General features: G+C 36.1%; 1 protein-coding gene across 1 annotated transcript in view; it reads left to right on the top strand.

Moving 5' to 3' along the window:
* The window catches only part of trpc5a (transient receptor potential cation channel, subfamily C, member 5a), a 71,300-nt gene that overhangs the window by 13,714 nt on the left and 37,460 nt on the right, over positions 1–20,126 (top strand). Inside the window, exons 2-3 of the mRNA XM_052546239.1 lie at positions 1,068–1,462; positions 7,784–8,305. Of these exons, the coding sequence (XP_052402199.1) occupies positions 1,076–1,462; positions 7,784–8,305 (909 nt within the window). The 5' untranslated portion in view covers positions 1,068–1,075. The remainder of the gene's footprint in view (positions 1–1,067; positions 1,463–7,783; positions 8,306–20,126) is intronic.

The raw sequence follows: 20,126 nt of genomic DNA, 5'->3' as shown, positions 1-20,126 counted from the left end.
AGATTATAACATGTAGTTAATGATTGGATTAATGCTTGCCATTTGCTTCCTGGAGTTTCTAGCAGATTTGAAGAGAGGATTATGGATAAATTTGTCATGAACGTTTGTCGTCAACTACTGGTGAAACGATGTCACTTGCAGAATAGTTAACTGAATCAATCAATTAATGAATCTGAATGAATCTGTTTATATTTGACTCACTTATGAACCAAAATATCCTCAACCAATTAAAAAAAAATACAAAACACTTACATAATGCAACTTTAAGACTTAAATTTGATTCTGATTCAAATCACAGAAACTGTCACTTCTTCTCTGTATAAATATGAAAGTGGCCTTAAAAGAGATGGCCAAATTATGTAAATATTAGTAAAACAAAAAAATGTGATAATGAAACAAATTATCACTGCACTCAACTCTCAAATTACATAATTATTAAATATCAACTCTTCACCTTTTTCTAAATGACTTCCCCTAAAAGAAAATGTGATAATAGAGTGTGATAACACCATTATGTTCACACACACACACACGCACACACACACACACACACACACACACACACACACACACACACACCTGAATTTGCTCTAACTCTTTTAATAGTAAATATGGCCAAGCTGAATTACTGTGACCACAGTTTGATGACTGAACATAATAACAGCTAGCTGTTGCTTGTGACCACATTGTTTCCATTAAGAAAAATGACTTGAGGCATCAGTCACTCCCAGAAACCTATTAAAAAGTAATTTCAAGTAAGTGTTTTTGTAGATGTAGTGAATATTAATGTTAACCTATTGATTTGTCATATCTTCCTATAAGTTCACTTCTTTTTATCCCTGGTTAAACTTCAAAAAGCATATATACATTTTTTTCAAGATAATTTATATTACTTCTGTGGAATTATAAAATATTTATTTCATAAATGTATACTATTACCACTGGCAAACAGCAAGTAAGCTGACTCACTCTTTATCAAGTGCCCATTTCCTGTTTGTTAGTGAATATTAAATTATTACAGCTCTTCTCTTATTCTCTCTCTCTGTTTATTTTTTTCCTTCTACCAGCATCCATCATGAATCCCATGTCACATCTGTACTACAAAAAGAGCAGCTACTCTCCGTACCGGGACCGAATCCCTTTACAGATTGTCCGGGCGGAGGTAGAGCTTTCCCCAGAGGAGCGTTCGTTCCTTTCGGCCGTGGAAAAGGGTGACTATGCAGGGGTCCAGCATGCACTACGTGAGGCGGAGGTCTACTATAATATTGACGTCAACTGTGTGGATCCATTGGGCCGCAGTGCTCTACTAATCGCCATTGAGAATGAGAACCTTGAGGTGATGGAGCTGCTTCTGGATCACGGAGTGAACACTGGAGACGCTCTGCTCTACGCCATCCGCAAAGAAGTGGTGGGAGCTGTAGAGTTACTGCTGTCCCACAGGAAACCCAGTGGAGAAAAACAGGTCCGTATTTGTGTTGAGGTTTTATATGCTTTTCTCAGCTAAAAAGAGACACTTTGCATCATTATTCATTTCTATCGTGGTCCAGGCTGGTTTATGCTTTCTAGTCTAGACTTGGTCTGAAAGAAGCCTTAGAGGGATACCAGTGCCACATGTACTGGTGACCAGCCAACCTGAACTTTTAAGCTGGTTTACACTGCTTTTGACCAGGTGCAATGCAACAAATTTCTCGATAAGGAAATTGACTATAACTTAATTAAAACTTATGAGCTTGAAAGTTGTTAATCGATTATATATTCGTACTTATATTAGCAGCAAAATTCCTGGGGAAAACTACATTTCCCATCATGCTGTAAAGAAAATTCCACCAATCAAAGAACCATGGTGAACAAATTGTGGCAAAAGAACAGGAAACCACAGTGAAGAACCGTGAATGATGTAGTAAAGTCTTACAGTCATACACCCCCCAAAGAATACTTTGAGGAGGCAACGGCGGCAATGCCTCTTCAAAATATTGGATGATAAAAAATAAATAAAAAAAATGCAGTACAAAAATAAAACAATACAATTAATACATTATAATCTATTATAGTCTATCTAGTCTATAATCATTATAGTCTATATCACCTCCCCTGAGCCTATTGAATTTTAACAGCCCCCTTAGCATGCGGTGAGATTGATAGGGTAGTTGAAGATGAATGGAGGAAAGGCACATGAGAGTAGGCAATGCCTCCATTGTGATATGATTAGATACGACAGGTTTTGATCGACTATGATTGGTTCATGTGATAGATCCCACCTCTTGTGTTTGTGCGCACTCCACGTTCACGAATGGGAAAACTAATTTAAAAAAGTAATCAAGCAAATCACACTTAGATATAATCACATTGTTACATCAAAATAAGACTTGAAATTGCCTGAAAACACAATCTGTGGGAGTTTTTAGCGAGTGATCGTCTTGGTAAAATTTGATTGAAATCTTTGTGTCTGTGGCCAATATTTACCTAGCTTTGATGACTGAGGATCCAAAAAATAAAATAAAAAAGTTAAGTATTACAAAGCATAGCTTAACAAAAGTTCACAAATAAAATACATTGTTTAACGTGTTCCTGAAAATGCTTATTGTTGCTGATTAGAACCAAAGGACCTCAATGATTCAGAAGATCAGCCTTTCCTCAAATAATTATGATTCAATGCATTTTTTTATTTTGACTGATTCTATAAAAAGAAGAACTGATTCTTTCGTGTCTGTAAGCCCATAATTCAGATAAACCATAATTCCTCTTGCTGTGGTGATGTACATTTATTTGCAAAACAAGAATGCTTTCGTGGTGTGGTTCTTTAGTACAGTATTTAATCCACATCAATGATAGAATGAACATTATATTCATCGGGGCACTAAACGTCTATAAAATAATTGAATACAAGTACCTTTACCAAAAATAGAACTTATTCTGAATAACCACCAGTTCTTGATTCCCAACCCTGCACACCTGGTTAGGACACACAGTACATAAATATAGTGCTTGCATATGTATTTTGTTGGTGTTTTCCTACATATGCAATGGTTTTTGTGAACAGTGTGTATGCAGGTGGGAACTGTTCATATTTGTGGTTGTACTCTATGTGCATGTGTTCAGATGAGTGGGTGTTCCAAAGCTAATAGAAAAGATGAGATGGGAGAGATATATCTTTTAGATTTGATTTTCACCTCACGTAGCACGACAAATCTTTATTGGATTGCATTTTGTTATCCTCTAATCTTTCCCCTCATTCAATGGTAAGATTAACCTGAAAAGCTTGAATTCCTGTATTCTCATAGATCGAGTTTTGCGGCATGCTTGATTTGGTGGCCAGTGGAGGATGAAAGGGAACTTCAAGCGAGTTCTGCTAAAATACACTGAAAAAGGGCATGTGACAGCTGTATTCACTGTGAACGATGTTCATTTGTACAGCATGGTGGCAGAAGGAAGCTACTGCACACAAAAGCTATCACTATGAATTTATCAGGGCTTGAGGTTGTGAATGCCCTTTTCTGAGGAGTAGAATCAATGATACATATATAATCACTCTCATCTACAAATGAATAGCTGATGTAAAGCTGAGCAGGAAATGCAGATTAATTAAATTAATTAAATTATAAATCTTTTTTTTTTTTTCATATACAGCAATTCCATTGAATAATTTTTTTTCATATACAGCAATTCCATTGAAAAGCCTTCACAGTTCTTCTTCACTTAAAAAAATATAATTATTTTACTGAACTTTATTCAGTTGTGGAGAGTGGTTCTCTGACATGAAAGTAATTTGCAAACTCGTGGCATTCAGTGCTTGAGTTTCATGGTTGACTCATTTAATGCATCTCATTCACAATTTCTCTGTAGACAGTTCAGTTCTCAACACTCTAAAGTTAGCATGTGTGATCTGAACAATCCAATCTATTTATACTTTATCAAGTCATATATGTTCTCTCTGTACAAGGTGCTCAACAGTTTCACTTCCCATCATAAAAACACCGCCTTACATAAAGAGTCCCCTAATAACTGATCATTAAACACTAAAACGCTTCCAACTTTTCTCATTTTGCACAAAAATACATTAAATAAAGCTTTATTTAATAATTTACTCTCCCCAGCCAGTCCTATGCAAAGCCTGCTGGAAATTCTGCCCAGTTTCAGTAATGCAGTGTTACTGCCAATGAAAAATGTTAATGCTTGGATTGACTAAACTTGTGTTTTACAAATTAAGACAGATTGCTTGGAGTAAAAATAAATTGTGATTGTTCAAGAGCTGTATTGAATTGCCGTATTTTAATTATGTAAATCAAGCAAGCATGGTTTTTTCTTTTTTTTTTTACGTCAAATTATTCTTTTAAACTAAAAATTATTGGTTGTTCCACCCTAATATCCCATTTCAAGAGAAAATAAGTCAACAAAGGAAGGAAATCTGAGCTTTTCTAGTAATCTGTGAGGTCTTCAAGAGTCGTGGTGCTGCTGGCTTGCATGCTTAAAAGTTTATTATGTACTGTGAACAGAGTTATTTACTATAAATTAATTTTCAGTTTGTTTGTAAACAACTGAGGGAGGAGTTAAAATCATTTGTGGTTATCCATAGGATGCTACACACCTGGTACATAAGCATTATTTTAAGAATCTGAGACTTCAGTGAGTTACACATTTTACATTGTTATTTTTACACATTTTTTTTTACAGGACATTTGTAATTTGCAACAGTAATATATTTCTATCTTCATTTTTAGAGTTAAAAAAACAACAACAACAACAACAACAACAAAGATAATCTTTTTACTTGTGTTTCAACCAACATCAGAGAACCATAAGCTTGTGAATGTGATGATAAATCATTCAAATATTAACTCAAAATCTCAAGTAAATATTTTAGGTTTAAGGAGTTCAGTTGCAAAATGTTTGGGGAGCCCTGGGATAGAATAAATATTTGGACAGATGAATTATTTTGTAACTGTTATTATTCTACAGCTTCACTGAGTTGCAGTGGAGTAGCTGTGATGTTTATGCAGCTCCAGGTAGCTTTGTTGCTCCCTCTTGGATTAGACGTGCACACTTTTATGAAGTGAAGTGCTGCATCACTAATAGGGTTCAGAAGAGAGGCAAAAGGCTCCTACACTTTTGATGTTAGAGTGTACAAGCATTAGGGGAAATAAAGCCGGTAGCCAGGTTTGTTCTTTTTGCTTCATTATTTGGTTTTCTAAAGTGAACTCCGGTAGTGAAGATACATCAAGTGAGATTTTTTGCGGAAAGTGCCGTGGGGCCTAAATTGAAATCCAGCCCCTGTATGTGCCCGCCGTTCACAGAGCATGGGCTATTTTGCATTGCGATCACTATAGCAACCCTTGCAGCCACTTGGGAGTTATGGGGGAGGACTGTTATACTAATGGACTGAAAATAAATCACTAAATAAAATGCGTTTGCAAACCTCACTTACTCACTTTCTGGCTTGTAACACCAACGTACCACAAATCATATTTCCATAATGTTCTTATGGCAGATATGGCTGCCTTTATGATAGGATTGAGTATTTTGGTCATATACTGGCACTTAAAAATGAGTTAATGGTGTTATGCATGCTTTTAAGTGTGTTTGTGTGTTTACACGCAGTCATCTGCTCTTGAAAGTACAGCCCTTGACTCCTAAACGAAGGTAAACAATTAGGATAAAAAGGGAAGGAATTATACAATGGTTCGTGGTAAAGCATCTGAATGAGTGAGGATGTGATGGATGGGGAGAAAAGGTACAAATGGGGTGAAAGACAGAAAGAAGTAGAGGTGAAAGAGAGGTGAATTGGCTTGTGGTTCATCTTCATGGCACACAGCTGCAAGGACAGCATGACATATATGCGGTTCTCCTCAATCATCTTTAGTGTTTTTCTGTTCAGTCATACTGTAAACTGTCTTCCTCTCATGTTTCATCAGTAATGCTCTCATGTAGCGTCTGTGTTTGTGAGGGGAGGGGTGAAAGACAGAGGAGGAGGGTCTTAGGACTGTCTCACATCATGTTCTGGAAGCGTCTATGTTTTAACCAGTTTTCTTTTCTGTCAAGTGAACATTTCCTCTTTCATCCCTGAAAATATGCATCAAATGTAAAGCTCCAGTCTTGGCTACTCCTTCTGATGTGTATTGTGTCTTTGATCTGCTCTCTGGTACTATTCTGTTCTTTATTATATTCTATAGCTGATAAAAAAATAGCTTTAATTACGAACCTTTAATTACAAAAATTGACTCATGGTTCAGTGAAATTGTGGATGATCCATTCACTAAGTCTGATTCCAAGTGATAGATACACGTCAAGAGGGAGTAGTGGGTTTGAAGTAGTTTTGTGAATCCTTTCGATTAATTCAATATAAAGAACCAGTTCAAAACAATTATTATTCGCAAATCATTTTTGTTTGTTGCTGCAGTTAGGAAATGATAATATCAAAATGAGAGTGGATGAAATGGTCTCAAAAAAATGTAATTTAACATGATAAATAGATTTTATAATTTTTGCTCGGTGTTATTTGTGTTATTTAATGTAAAAATACATAGCTATTGGCAAGCAAACAAGTTCTTTGTGAAATTGAGTCTCTGTGTTATTTGACAGTTGGGTCTTGTTTTAAATGCACCACTGCTAAAATATTGAAGCTAGTCAACCTCTCTAATTGTCTACAGTTGTTGGATGACTTTTTGTTTGATCAACTATTCCACTCCACTTGTACTCAGAGGAGTTTGAGGTCGTAAAGTTAACGATAAAAAATGGCTACAATAGAAACCTATTATTTGGTAAACGTAAATTGCCTTCGATATCTAATGGTACATTTCATGTCATTTTACTGTGATATACTGTTAAATGAATAGTGAAAAAGAACAAGTCACCTTTAATTTACAGTGAAAAACTCTCAGAATTTTCTAACTGTCAGCTCACATTTGATGTTTTTTTCAATTAAATAAATCCAAAGTGAAATCCAAGTGAATTTATTCACTTGCCGAAGCTGCTTGGTTTCTTTCGATATCAACAGCCAGTGAACTTGCTACTCTAAAGTCAAATACTCAGCTAGTGCTTGCTGTAGCAGTTGCACCAAACTTTAGAAACCCTCCACCTTCCCTAGCTCCACCTGTATAGATTTGCTGCAGGGTGATTTCATATATTCTGAATTATTAGCTGCAACATGATTTGTTTTGTATCACTTATTGTATGTCCATTGGGGCCTTATTTTAAACTGTATGTTGTTAAATTAATGTTCATTGCATTATTTTAGTGTCACCTGTATAGTGTTTTGTATTTCTGTGTATGATACCTCAGATCTTCTATATATTAGTATTTACATACTACAACCTACTCATGATAAATTTTCTTTATGTGTTTTTCTCTGTGCCACCTGTTATTATGGTGGTTATCAGTATATTACAGATGTAAAATCAGAATTTAGTAAATGTGTTTAGTTAATTTTACTGTAAATTTAATCTGTTAAATGTTGTTAATCTATATTTTATAGTAAAGCACAGCTTCTGCATTTTTTTTTCTTTTTCTCTGTGTAGGACCTTTTTTTTCTCATCGACCAGCTAAATGGCCAGTTTTTTCCCCCATATAATCTCATGGCTGATACAGCAAGCAGCTGGATATTAGAGAGCTCATTTGTGGTTTTTAGTTCCTCTGAGGAGAGCTGGCTGCACTCCAGTCGTCTGTATTCTGATGTTTGCTGTGTAGTTTGTGTTTACATGCAGTGGGTTTGTGGATTGCCACACTGATAGACTCTCAGCAGCTTGTGCAGGTGCTTTTCACACTTTCATTCTTCTCTCCTCTTTCTCAGGTTCCATCATTAATGATGGACGCACAGTTTTCTGAGTTCACACCTGACATCACTCCCATCATGCTCGCCGCCCACACAAACAACTATGAGATCATCAAACTCCTGGTCCAACGCAAAGTCACCATCCCTCGGCCGCACCAGATCCACTGTGACTGTGTAGAGTGTGTGTCCAGCTCTGAGGTGGACAGCTTGCGTCACTCTCGGTCCCGTCTCAACATCTATAAAGCGCTCGCCAGCCCCTCTCTCATCGCGCTTTCCAGCGAGGATCCCATCCTAACAGCGTTCAGACTGGGCTGGGAACTGAAGGAGCTCAGTAAAGTGGAGAACGAGTTTCGACAAGAGTACGAGGAGCTTTCTCAACAGTGTAAGCTCTTTGCTAAAGACCTGCTGGACCAGGCACGTAGTTCCCGTGAACTGGAGACCATCCTCAATCACCGTGATGACCAAAGCGAGGAGCTGGACCCGCGAGAATGCCGAGACTTGGCCAAACTCAAGCTGGCCATTAAATATCACCAGAAAGAGGTGAGGAGGCTTCTTGAAAAAATTAAGTATTGCTGGTCATTTCTATTCAGTCTAATGTCGAACATAAAAGTGAATTAGATGTTCACATGGTTTTATACAGCTTTTGCAAATTGATGCATTTGGGAAAAGTGTGTATCGCTGAGCGATTGGCTCTTTTTTGCAGTTCCATCATAGAGTTATTTGCAGAAAATAATGAAACCTAGATTTCCTTAATTCACATAATACATTTTTGTTTTCATTAAAATCAGCATAAATTAAAATCAAGACAAATATACCTCAATATAGTATATATATTTTATGTCTTATGCATTTATTTAAATTACAATTAACTTCAAAGTAATTTTTTTTGTGAAAAATTAAGTTATGTATGTTATTTAAATAATAAATTCCTTTTTCATATTACAATTTTAAACAAAATGAAAATTATTTGTTTTAAAAATGTAATTATCTAATAATAGTCTTTATATTTAATATCATTTATTTTCTCTGATTTTGTATTTTGAAATATTCCCCTAATGTATTTTGAAATATGATCTGGACATGTTTTTTGACAGATTTTGTGTGGTGCACCCAAATACAGCAAGAAAAGTATTTTTTGTACTTTATAAATTTGTAATTCATACATTTCTTTGGTATAAATATGCCATATAAATGCATCAAATTTTATTCATCAATGCAAAATTTTACATGAGCAGCTGCCAGCTTGGATTAATTATTTTTTTCACTGAGCTCGTTGAAGTGCATTATGGGATTGCATTCTCCAAAGATACATGATGCTACCTTAGAATTTGGCTAAATGAAGGCAGCATAATTACGTTTTTAAACCTACCTTTTGGAACAGCTCTTCTACTGGAAGTGCTCCAATGATGCTTTAAAATGCTACCTCTGTAGGCAGATCACTAGGTTTTGGGAAAAAAGGCAAGGGAGTAATGTGCTAGGTAGAATATTTCCAGCATTTTGTTGAAGCAGGAAGTGTATTTTAGCTGTACATTTACTGGCTGCAAAGGATGTACCATATATTGAGTTTGAGATAAACTTAGCTGCAACATTTGGATTTAATTTCTTTCAGCAGTTTGATTTTGCTGCTGTACACTTTTAAACATTAAGGTGCTTTAAAGGTTATTCATAATGATGCCATAGAATAGCATAGAATAGTTCCACAGATAGCCATTCAGTCAAAGGTTCTTTAAAGAACCATCTCTTTCTTACCTTTTAATAATCTTAAGAACCTTCTTTTGCCACAAAGAACCTTTTGTGAAAAAGAAAGGTTCTTCAGAAGTTAAAGGTTTTTTTGTGGAACCATTTAGACCAAAAAAGTTTCTTCTATTGCATTGTGAAGCGCCTATATTTTTTAACAGTGTAAGTCAATGTAATACAATATGGTATCAGTGTGCGATTCATTGTATATATTATGGCCATTCGGCATGAATTGTACACTTTTTTTAAAGAAAGGATGCCTTAAAATTTTTACATTGCTACAAAAAAATAATAATAATTGTATATTCAACTTTCTATTAATCAAAGAATCCTGAAGAATCCAGCAGCACAACATTAATAATAAGAAGACGCATTTCTTGAGCACCAAATCAGCATATTATAGAAGGATTTCGTAAAACTGAATATAGGATTAATGATGTGTAAAATTCAGCTTTGCATCAAAGAAGTATGTTAATATTTTACAATAATTTTCATTTGTAGTAAAAATTCACAATATTACTGCTTAAATGAACACTCCGACTTTTGGGGACTTCAGCTTATTCACAGTATCTCCCAGAGTTAGATAAGTCTATACATACCTTTTTCATTTCTGTGCGTTCTGTAAGTGTTATTTGATGCACCCACCGTTAGCCTAGCTTAGCACAAAGACTGGATGTAAATGGATACTGTTAGCATAGTAATCCCAATAAGTGACAAAATAATGCAAACATTTTCCTATTTACATGTTGTGATCTGTATAGTCACAGCGTGTACAAATAACAAGGCTATATGAGACAGAGACCATTTTTAATCGTATAAATACTGGGAACTATATTCTCACTAGGCGTAGGAGCACAGCTAACGTTACTTGGGCGGAGTGGATACTTGGGCGGAGTAATTAGCGCAGCACACGAGACGCGCGGTGGTGAGGAGAAGAGAGTTCGCTCAGAGTAATAGAGTCAGCAATTACTAGATAGTAAATTTATAGTGTACAATCATGGGTGTTTGCTGTATTGTAAAGAGCTGCGACAATAAAAATGGGGAGACAAGGTAATACTATGATGTTTCATAGAATTCCAACCCAAAACGCTGACCTGATGAATCAATGGATACTTGCTCTGGAAATAGATCCAAACACACCTGTAAACACCATCACAAAGTATTTCGTTTGCTCTGAACATTTTACTGTAGGCGACTATTTTGGAAAAAATGCAAGTTGCCACACGGACCATGAAACGTGTGCTAAAGGATACAGCCATCCCATCGATAATAAAGACAAGACAAATTGGATCACCTGTTGCTGTGGTAAGTGTTCCGTTATGTTTTGAGATGACTAACATTAGCCATACTGTAACAGTGCCATGCTAATGTAATATAACCTTAGTAGTGACACTATTACGTGAATAGGGGCTCCGTGTATCCCCTTTATTGTTATTATTGTGTTGTCATGAACACACTGCTCGTCATCAGTATAACAAAATCACTTATTTGGTGGACAGCTGACCATTAGGTTCACTCGGCATTGGGCGTTTCTTCCAGTTGATCTTGTCACAATGGGGAAAAAAAACGACAACGGCAACAACAAAATCTTCCGTGGTAGTGATGCAAATATTTTGATTGTCATCAAGCCTTGACATTGATGGCAATACCCAGTCCCAATCATTAAAACAAAGGCACTCGGTTTCTGTCGGCATAGGTTGGCTTGTTCCACATTTACAGCACCAGTCTGTGTTTGTTCTGATTCTCCCTTTGACATCTTGTCTTACAGCTTCCAAAGTTTGTAACTCCTCGTCTGTGTATTCTGGCTCAAAACTATATGGTTCTGGATCTTGGTTTGATACACAGTAAAATTCCTCTGAGTCTGACAATTCCTCAAAGTCAGCCATGATTACGAGTCACGTCTAGCTAGTCACTTGTTTTGTTTACGGAACCATCAACAGCGCGTCTCGTGTGCTGCGCTAATCACTCCGCCCAAGTATACACTCCGCCCAAGTAACGTTAGCTGTGCTCCTACGCCTAGTGAGAATATAGTTCCCAGTATTTACACGATTAAAAATGGTCTCTGTCTCATATAGCCTTGTTATTTGTACACGCTGTGACTATACAGATCACAACATGTAAATAGGAAAATGTTTGCATTATTTTGTCACTTATTGGGATCACTATGCTAACAGTATCCATTTACATCCAGTCTTTGTGCTAAGCTAGGCTAACGGTGGGTGCGTCAAATAACACTTTCAGAACGCACAGAAATGAAAAAGGTATGTATGGACTTATCTACCTCTGGGGGATACTGTGAATAAGCTGAAGTACCAAAAAGTCGGAGTGTTCCTTTAAGATGTGTTTTTGATCAAATTAATGCAGCTTTTGTGAGCATAAGAGACTTCTTATTAACCATACTTTTGAACAATAAGTTGCAACATGTCAGTTATCCAGAAAACAAACTGGCACATGGTTAACAGTGGGACTTAAGTTATAAAAGGAAACATGCAAGGTTAATCTAACACTTACATTAAAGGTTATAAAGGTCTTCAATCAAACAATGTGAAAAGTACCAGCCATTCCACTAAAACAAGGATAACAACATTTTGATGGTGCATTGGAAACCACCTCGAGTTTATGAAGAGAGCTTCCATGTAAATCAATTTTGAAAACTGTCTTTGGCTTTCCAGGGAGATTCCAGTGATCTTTTTCATTCTGAAAAACAAACAGTCTCTTGCAGAACTGGTACATGCTCCAAACTGAGGATTTGAGAGCTTGTGTCAGTATTTTTCGTTTCTCTTCCTATCAGTCAGAGGTGATGCTGGCTCTGACCTGCGAGTATGCTCTTCAAATTATCTCTAATTATTTTGTGTGACTCAAGGATCTCTGTTGTGAATACAGATCACAATGCTGTACGTGTACACACATCGGAAAGATGGTCAAGACAGATGTGGGGCTTTGAGCCGAAATGCTATGGGAAAAGAGAGATGAAGTCTATTAGGAGCCCATTTAGTGTGCCTTTATATTTTCAGTGATTAAAGTTTTATAGAATGAGATTAAATATTGAGAAAAGGTTACCAGCGTTATACTCCAGATTTCACACAGTAATTTGTCTTCATTTGACATGAAAATTAAATGAGTCAGAGAAGATGACGCTGTAATTCTAAACAGGGTTGAAAGGGCGAGGAGAGTGCAGAGAATCAAATACATCTGGAATAAAGCAACACAGGCTTTCTTGAAACATTACTCAGGGGCATCGATGTGACAGATAATGCTGCTTATGGTTTTCATTATACGTTCACAGGTCCCAGGAAGAGCCTTTGTGTTGCTTAGAGCTGTCTTTGAATGGGACAAAACCGGTTCTGCTCTTTTGTTGTTTTTACTGCTGAAGGATTACGCAACCTAGCACACAAATGTCAACAAGACATCTACTGTACTTGGTTTGAGGATTTTTCATTTTGAAGATATAATTGTTGCTGATTCTTAAGCTTGGGAATTGGAACAATCTTCAAACATTATGTATCCGTGTTATTTGGTATCATTTAAGTCCTATTATAGTGTTTATTACTAATTCGAAATGACCTTAATTTTTTTTATATGATTAGTTTCTGTTTTAATTCTAGTTTCCTTTTTAGTAATTTCATGATGTGCTTTTGTAATTTTTAGATTTGTATTTAATAATTTTTTTTTTATATTTATATTACTTAAACTTATTTATTCTAGGTATTTGCCATGTATTACTATTTTTTTAATTGATTTAATTTGTTTTTATTTTTATATTTTCATTTTAAATAAAAAAATTGGATTTGTGATTTTGACATTTTTATTATATATTATAAAGGTTTATTTCTGTTTTAATTTTAGCAATTTTAGTGCATCAGCTCATTATATAACTTAATTAACTTCATTTATTTTTTTTTAATTATTAAATTATACATTTATTAAATGTATTATATTTAATTTTCCAAGGAAACATTGAATGTACAGAATAGCTACTAATACTGTCAACTCAAGCTACTGTCTAATGTGCATTTTTAAGAGACAAATGTCTATGTTTAAGAGAAAACTTAAAGGTGGGGTGAAATGCAAAGTTTAAAAAATTAAGTTGTATGTTTGAAGGAGTATTTCTGTTCCAAAAATACTACTTCCGTTTTGTCACAAGTTTCGGAAAGTTTTTTTCGAGTATGCCTCTGTGTGACGTTAGATGGAGCGGAATTTCTTTATAAGGGTCCTGAGGGCACTTCTGCCGGAAGAGCGCACGCTCCTGTTGAGCAGAGCACTGAGAGCACAACAGACTTCACTGATCAGAGCGAGAGCGTCGCGAAATGTCACAAAAGAAGTGTGTTTTTGGTTGCCAGGGCAAGACAACCCTGCACAGATTACCAAAAGAGAAACAGCATTAAGGGACCAGTGGATGGAGTTTATTTTTACAGAGCATCAACGGAGTTGTGCAAGTGTTTGTGTTTGTTCCCCTGCATTTCGAAGATGCTTGTTTTACAAACAAGGCCCAGTTTGACGCCGGATTTGCGTATCGTTTATTTCTTAAGGATAATGCAGTCGAAACAAAAAAGGGTCACGATCACGTGTTGGAAACGCAGGCGGTGAGTAAAACTGCTTCAAATATCTCTGTGTTGTTAACGTAGCTATCGGCGTGTAAGCACATCAAGTAAACAACATGCGATGTTGTCATCAAACTGCACTTTCCACATGTACAGCTTAAAAAAAAAAAAGACGACAAAGTGGAACTTAGTCATTTTCCAAAACCGCTATAAGCAAATATATACAGTTTAAGTACATACCACATAGAGACTGATTGCTGATGCAGCTCTTGTTCAATTTCAGCCTCTGGATCTGATTCTGGATCATAAATATACGCTGAATATGACTGTTAGACATGGTTTGTTTTGGTTGGTTTTGTCCTCACGATGTCACAGCTTCCAGACGCGCTCAATGCAAAAGCCTACTGGCGCTCGTGATTCTTTAGCTCCGCCCACACGTCACGCCTCCGACCACTCGTTTTTTTCCGGGAAAAATCGGTACAGACTATCTTTCTCTTATGAATATAATAAAACTAAAGACTTTTTGGAGTTATGAAGGATGCAGTACTACTCTATAGGCACTCAAGATTAACAGGATATTGAGTGAAAACGAGCATTTCACCCCCCCTTTAATATTATTAATACTGCAGCCTGCACTGCAAACTGTGCTGAAGACATGCGTCATCAAAGTCAGGGAACACAAAACTGTGACTGGAAAAGTGAAAAGAATTTAAAAACGTTGTGTTTGTCATATTCTGACCATTGATTGAAATTCAATTGTCTGACTTTAAACTTTTTTATCATGATTATTGTCGATATCCACTGATATGAAAAATTTGGGACAGATCGCCCAGCCTTATTGTTAAATACAGTATACAGCTTTGGTGTGTATCTCATTGTTTGTACTATGAACATGAAGGATACCTTGAATCTTGCAATCAGGCTTACAATTTTTATCTGGCAGATGATTAAACTGGCAAAATCCCATATGTGTAGATAACCTCCTATGTGTAGGACCCTCCTATCCTTCTTCTTATGTTGTTCCCTCGTCATTCTTTTCTTCTCTTGTACCTCTCCCCCTCACCCCCAGTCCTTCTATCATCTCTTCTTTTCTGTAATTTTGGAAAGTTGATTTACTGCAGGGGAACATCAGTGCAGTCAGCATCCCCCACCCCACATCTCGCTCACTCGCTTCTTGAATCGATAAGGATTACATACCCATACTCAAAGCATTTTGCTCAATAACCGCTGTGCTTCAATCTCTTTACCTCACCTCTCATCTGAACTGCTGCTTGAATGCAGTGCTGTATTCATGTGCATCAATAGATGCAACTGCTGCTGACAGAACTCTATGAAGTGGGCTTTGGTCAGTGTTATTGAGTGGAACTTGAAAATGGTTGAGCATTTCAGTGATTTAAAGTCACCAAGAAATCAAAATTAACCACTCTTATTGTTTTATGGAATATTGCAGTGTTTATAATATTTAATTTAATATTCAATCAAAACCATTAACCTCACCTCCCCTTCACAACAACATCTCTTCTCAGTAAATTCTGTAAATATTATTTTGGAATAGTATGGTGACTGGGAGTGGACATGTTTGGTTCACTTAGTTTGTCGTGGCCACAATATTAACTCGTGGAAAGTGGTAATATGTCGTGGCCAAAAGATATTCATTTGTGGGAATGTGATAATATGTCATGGCCACGAGATCATTCAGCCTGATCCCACTGCAATTCGTACATATTTTATGAGGTGGCTATTTAGTATGAATTTGCACGACCTCTTTCATACAAATTAAAGCTGCAAAGGTAACTTTTGTAAAAATATATTTTTTACATATTTGTTAAACCTGTCATTATGTCCTGACAGTAGAATATGAGACAGATAATCTGTGAAAAAATCAAGCTCCTCTGGCTACTCCCAGTGCTCCTATTGCCATTTGCAGAAAGTCATCCGCTCCCGGTAAAAAACAACCAATCAGAGCTGCGGTCCATAACTTTGTTTGTGTTCAAAATGTAGAAAAATGTATATAATAAGTGAGTACACCATGAATCCATTTTCCAAACCGTGTTTTTAGCTTGTCCAGAATCACTAGGGTGCACCTATAATAAGTGTTTATATTCGGACTATTTTAGATTGCTTCGGGGGTACCGCGGCGGAGTAACCCAGTACCTTTGTGATTCTTCATAGACATAAACGGAGAGAAGTAGATTCAGCTACGATGTTCTTCCGCGAGATGTAAGCAGTTCTGTTTATTAACCGCTAGAGCGTCAAAAGTTACCTACCACAGCTTTATTACGATTTGGGCTAAATCGTACATATTTTACGAATTGCACAATTCGTATGAATTTGAACAAATGACCTATACCTAACCCCGCCCCTAAACATACACGCCACTGGTGTCTAGACAAATTTTACAAAATCGTACGAGTGAGGTCTTACGAGTGAGGTCTAGCGGATTAGCCAACTCGTGCAATAGGTACGAATTGGTCGTGAAATAGCGTTGGATCATTTTTGTCGAAGTTACGACATCCTTATGTCCTGGCCAAGAGATTTATGCGTAAACAAACCTGCATGACCATAGTAACCCGGGATTGCAGATGGATAAAAATTTTTTATCGATTCCACAGTTTTGAAAATCCATGATCAAAATGGTTAATATAATCATTTAATAATGTAATAATTTCTTGAATAATTCAAATAATAATTTAATTTAAAATAAAATATTAATACATCCATATCTGATAATCCAGGGTTGCTATGGTCACAAAGGTTTAATGCATTAAATTTGAGGCCACAAGAAATGGAAGCCAGGCTCATATGCTTGCAATGAACGCATGATTTATCCACGGACGCAGCTTCAAAATGTTGGATGGCCAAACACTGAAGGCAATGCTCGTGGCCTGCACAAGTAATGAGTGGATGCAACTGTACCGTATTTATACCTGTATGCACAGGTAGTGGCTCAGGTATGCAAAATCCACTTGCCAAAATTCATTGGCGTTTTCTCTGAAAGTCAGAAAGCATTGGGGCTCTCAAGTAAACCCCCTATGTTGTCACAACATAACTCAAAATGACCAACAAACAGGGAACTAGCCACATAAAAGTCTTATGATAACATTGTGTGAGGAACAGACTGAAATTTGAATTGGATCCCTATTTACTTTCATTGTACAGAAAAGAGCAGCTTAGACATTGTGCACAATATTTGCTTTTATGTTCCAAAAAAGAAAGTCAGATGGGTGTAGAACAACTTGAGAGTTAAGTAAATGAATTTCCACTTTTGTATGAAATGTGGCAGGTAGGAGAACACTGATTTGGCACTTGTTCTTCTTCACATCGGATACTGGATGAACATTGGATATCGCCCTGCATTTTTAGTTCTGCACCCTGCCGGAGGAATTGCTCTCTCTGTTCTCGCTGACGGCACCCTGGGACAAGAGTACGCTACCTCCGGTCTCTCTCTCTCACACAGCATATCTCTCGTTCACTCTCTCTTACTGATCCAAGTCAAACACACAGATGGGGGTGAAAGGACCAGAGATAGATAGAAAAGACAGTGAAAGTAGATATGACTGAGAACAAATTGTTGCTGAATAATACAACACAAATCAATTTCTCACTCTGCCTGGTCGGTAGGTTGGATCGCTCCCGGCCAACTGAGCAGCAATGGCTGCTTTTGTTCTGATGGAGTGAGGGAGGAGAGAGAAATAGATTTATTCTTTCTCTCTAGCGCTCTACTGTTCCATTCTGCTATTTTGGACCTTGTGTGTAAAGTCAATCAATGCTTCTCTGCTTTGATGATGTGTTTTGTTATAGGAATCCAAGATAAGCTGTGATAAAGTTTGCTTTAGTTTTTGGCCCTCATATTCATAGTATAATAGAGAGATTATAGGAAATTATTGGGCACGTGCTCCATCAGATGTTTGAGTTAAGTGTTATTTTATCATTGTTCATGTACAATTATAGTACTGTATTTATAAATATTTTAATTGTAAATTGAGTATGAGTTGTAGTAATTTTGGTGTTATTTTAGCCATTTTTATTATTTGTATTAGGCTATATGTTTCTATTTTGGTTTATTTTAGTTTAGTTTTAGGAATTTCAGTACTTTTAATTTTAATAGTTTCCTTTAAATTTATCTTTTTTAATTTGTTTCCCTTTATTTTAAGTTTTAGCTTTAAACTGTAAAAAGTATTTTTCAAAGTTGTAAATAAAACTTTGATTATTCAAGTATGTGTATAGTTGTAGTTTACTGTTGTAGAAACTCAACATACTGTGCAATTATGTTTTATCATTTAATAGTACAAGCTTCCTGTGCAAATCTGTCTTACTTATGATGCCATGCACTGTTAAAAGTTGCATACAGTATGTGCTGTTTTGCTCATTCGTAGTACCATAAAACATTAATATGGGCTGTAAATTGGACTAAGCAGGAAGGATGATGCAGGGAAGGAGCCAAAGAGGTAACAGGAAGCTAAGAGGCAGAGAGACAGAGAGCTTATTCCAACCACAAAAAAAGATGAATTTCTGGCTACAGTAACATCAGGCTTATCCCCGGCAGCTTGTGTGTGAACTGGAGTTTCAGCCCGCTGCCCGTCTGCTTCTACACACTACCATGCGTAGTCTTTCCTTGTCATTTATTCATCTCACTTGGTAAGAATAGCAGGGCTGTATAAATTAACCAGCGCTGCAGTGTCTCTGTGACAAGCAGATTGAAGTAGACAACTTCAATCAACACAGGGAAGTTATGACAACGACGAGGGATTTCTCTGACAACATATTACACAAAATGTTGACAATATGCATTTGTTAATGTGAATATACCTACAGGCTCCACCTATTGCAGTATTCTGTACCTGTGTTTATATACTACAGTCAGCATTGTGGGTAATTTTGTTAGTTTTTTTAATGTACAACTCTGTAATCTTAAGAGTGTGTGTATGTATGTGTGTGTGTAAATGAAGTTATTCAGTCTGCAAATATGCATATGGCCATTTATTAATTTTAGCACGTGTTTCTGCTGTGTTTGTTAAATTATTGATCTTGGTCTGTTTACAAAGAGGAACTGTTTGTATCAAAAACAAATCATATTCTAATATGCATGGATATGTATATGTAAGGTAGCTACAGCCAAATCCCCATAGTGATCATAGACAGTGTTAATAAAAAAAATATTAAGAAGTTTTCTGTTTTAATATATTTAAAATGTAATTTATGTCTGTGATACAAAGCTGAATTTTCAGCATCCATTACTCCAGTCTTTATTGTAACATGACACTTCAGAAATCATTTTAATATGCAGATTTGTTGCTCAAGAAACATTTATTTTTATCATCAATGTTATAAAACAGTTGCACTGTAATAATATTTTGATGGAAAGCATGATGCATTTTTAAGGATAAGGAATAGAAAGTTAAAAAAACAGCATTTATTTCAAACAGAATTCTATCCTATCACTTCTGATCAATTTAATGCATCTTTGCTGAACGAAAACTAACTGACCCCAAACTTTTGAACAGTTTTATATTTCTGCATCATAAGAATATTTTACATCAGCTGTAAGATAAGAGATAAGTCGAGATTGTAAGAAAATATGTTTTGATATCAAGACACAATAAGACTAATATGCATAGCCGTCATAAAAAGTAAAATACAAATGTAAAACGTTCCATGAAACCACGTGTCCAGGGCAGTGATCACTGGGGAAACCGTGTGAATGCTCAATTTGATTAATTCAGAAAATTCTAAAATTTTCTCCTAAACCTATGCATGCATATTCTGCATTATCAGTTTCAGCAAAGCATTAAATATATTTTTAAACTTACTTGCCTCCTAGTGTTAAATACATTCTACAGATACTTATGTATCGATTAAACCACTTCATACCTCATCAAGCACTACTATTTAGTTATGATTCGCCTGCAAGATTTGGTAACCTAAAATCAATAGTTTTACAATTCTCAGTCTGCTCTGAGCACATTTCTCATGTACTTTTGTGATTATAAAAAAAATCTAAATGTGAGGACACTGATATGAACATTTATTTTTTGATTTGTACTCTGTACTTTTGTGGTTAGCTCGAATTTGTTTTGTGATTA

Source organism: Carassius gibelio, chromosome B1, assembly GCF_023724105.1.
Source record: "Carassius gibelio isolate Cgi1373 ecotype wild population from Czech Republic chromosome B1, carGib1.2-hapl.c, whole genome shotgun sequence".
Classification (NCBI taxonomy): domain Eukaryota; kingdom Metazoa; phylum Chordata; class Actinopteri; order Cypriniformes; family Cyprinidae; genus Carassius; species Carassius gibelio.
Note: the sequence above shows the minus strand (reverse complement) of the source record. Positions and strands in the feature narration are given on the sequence as shown.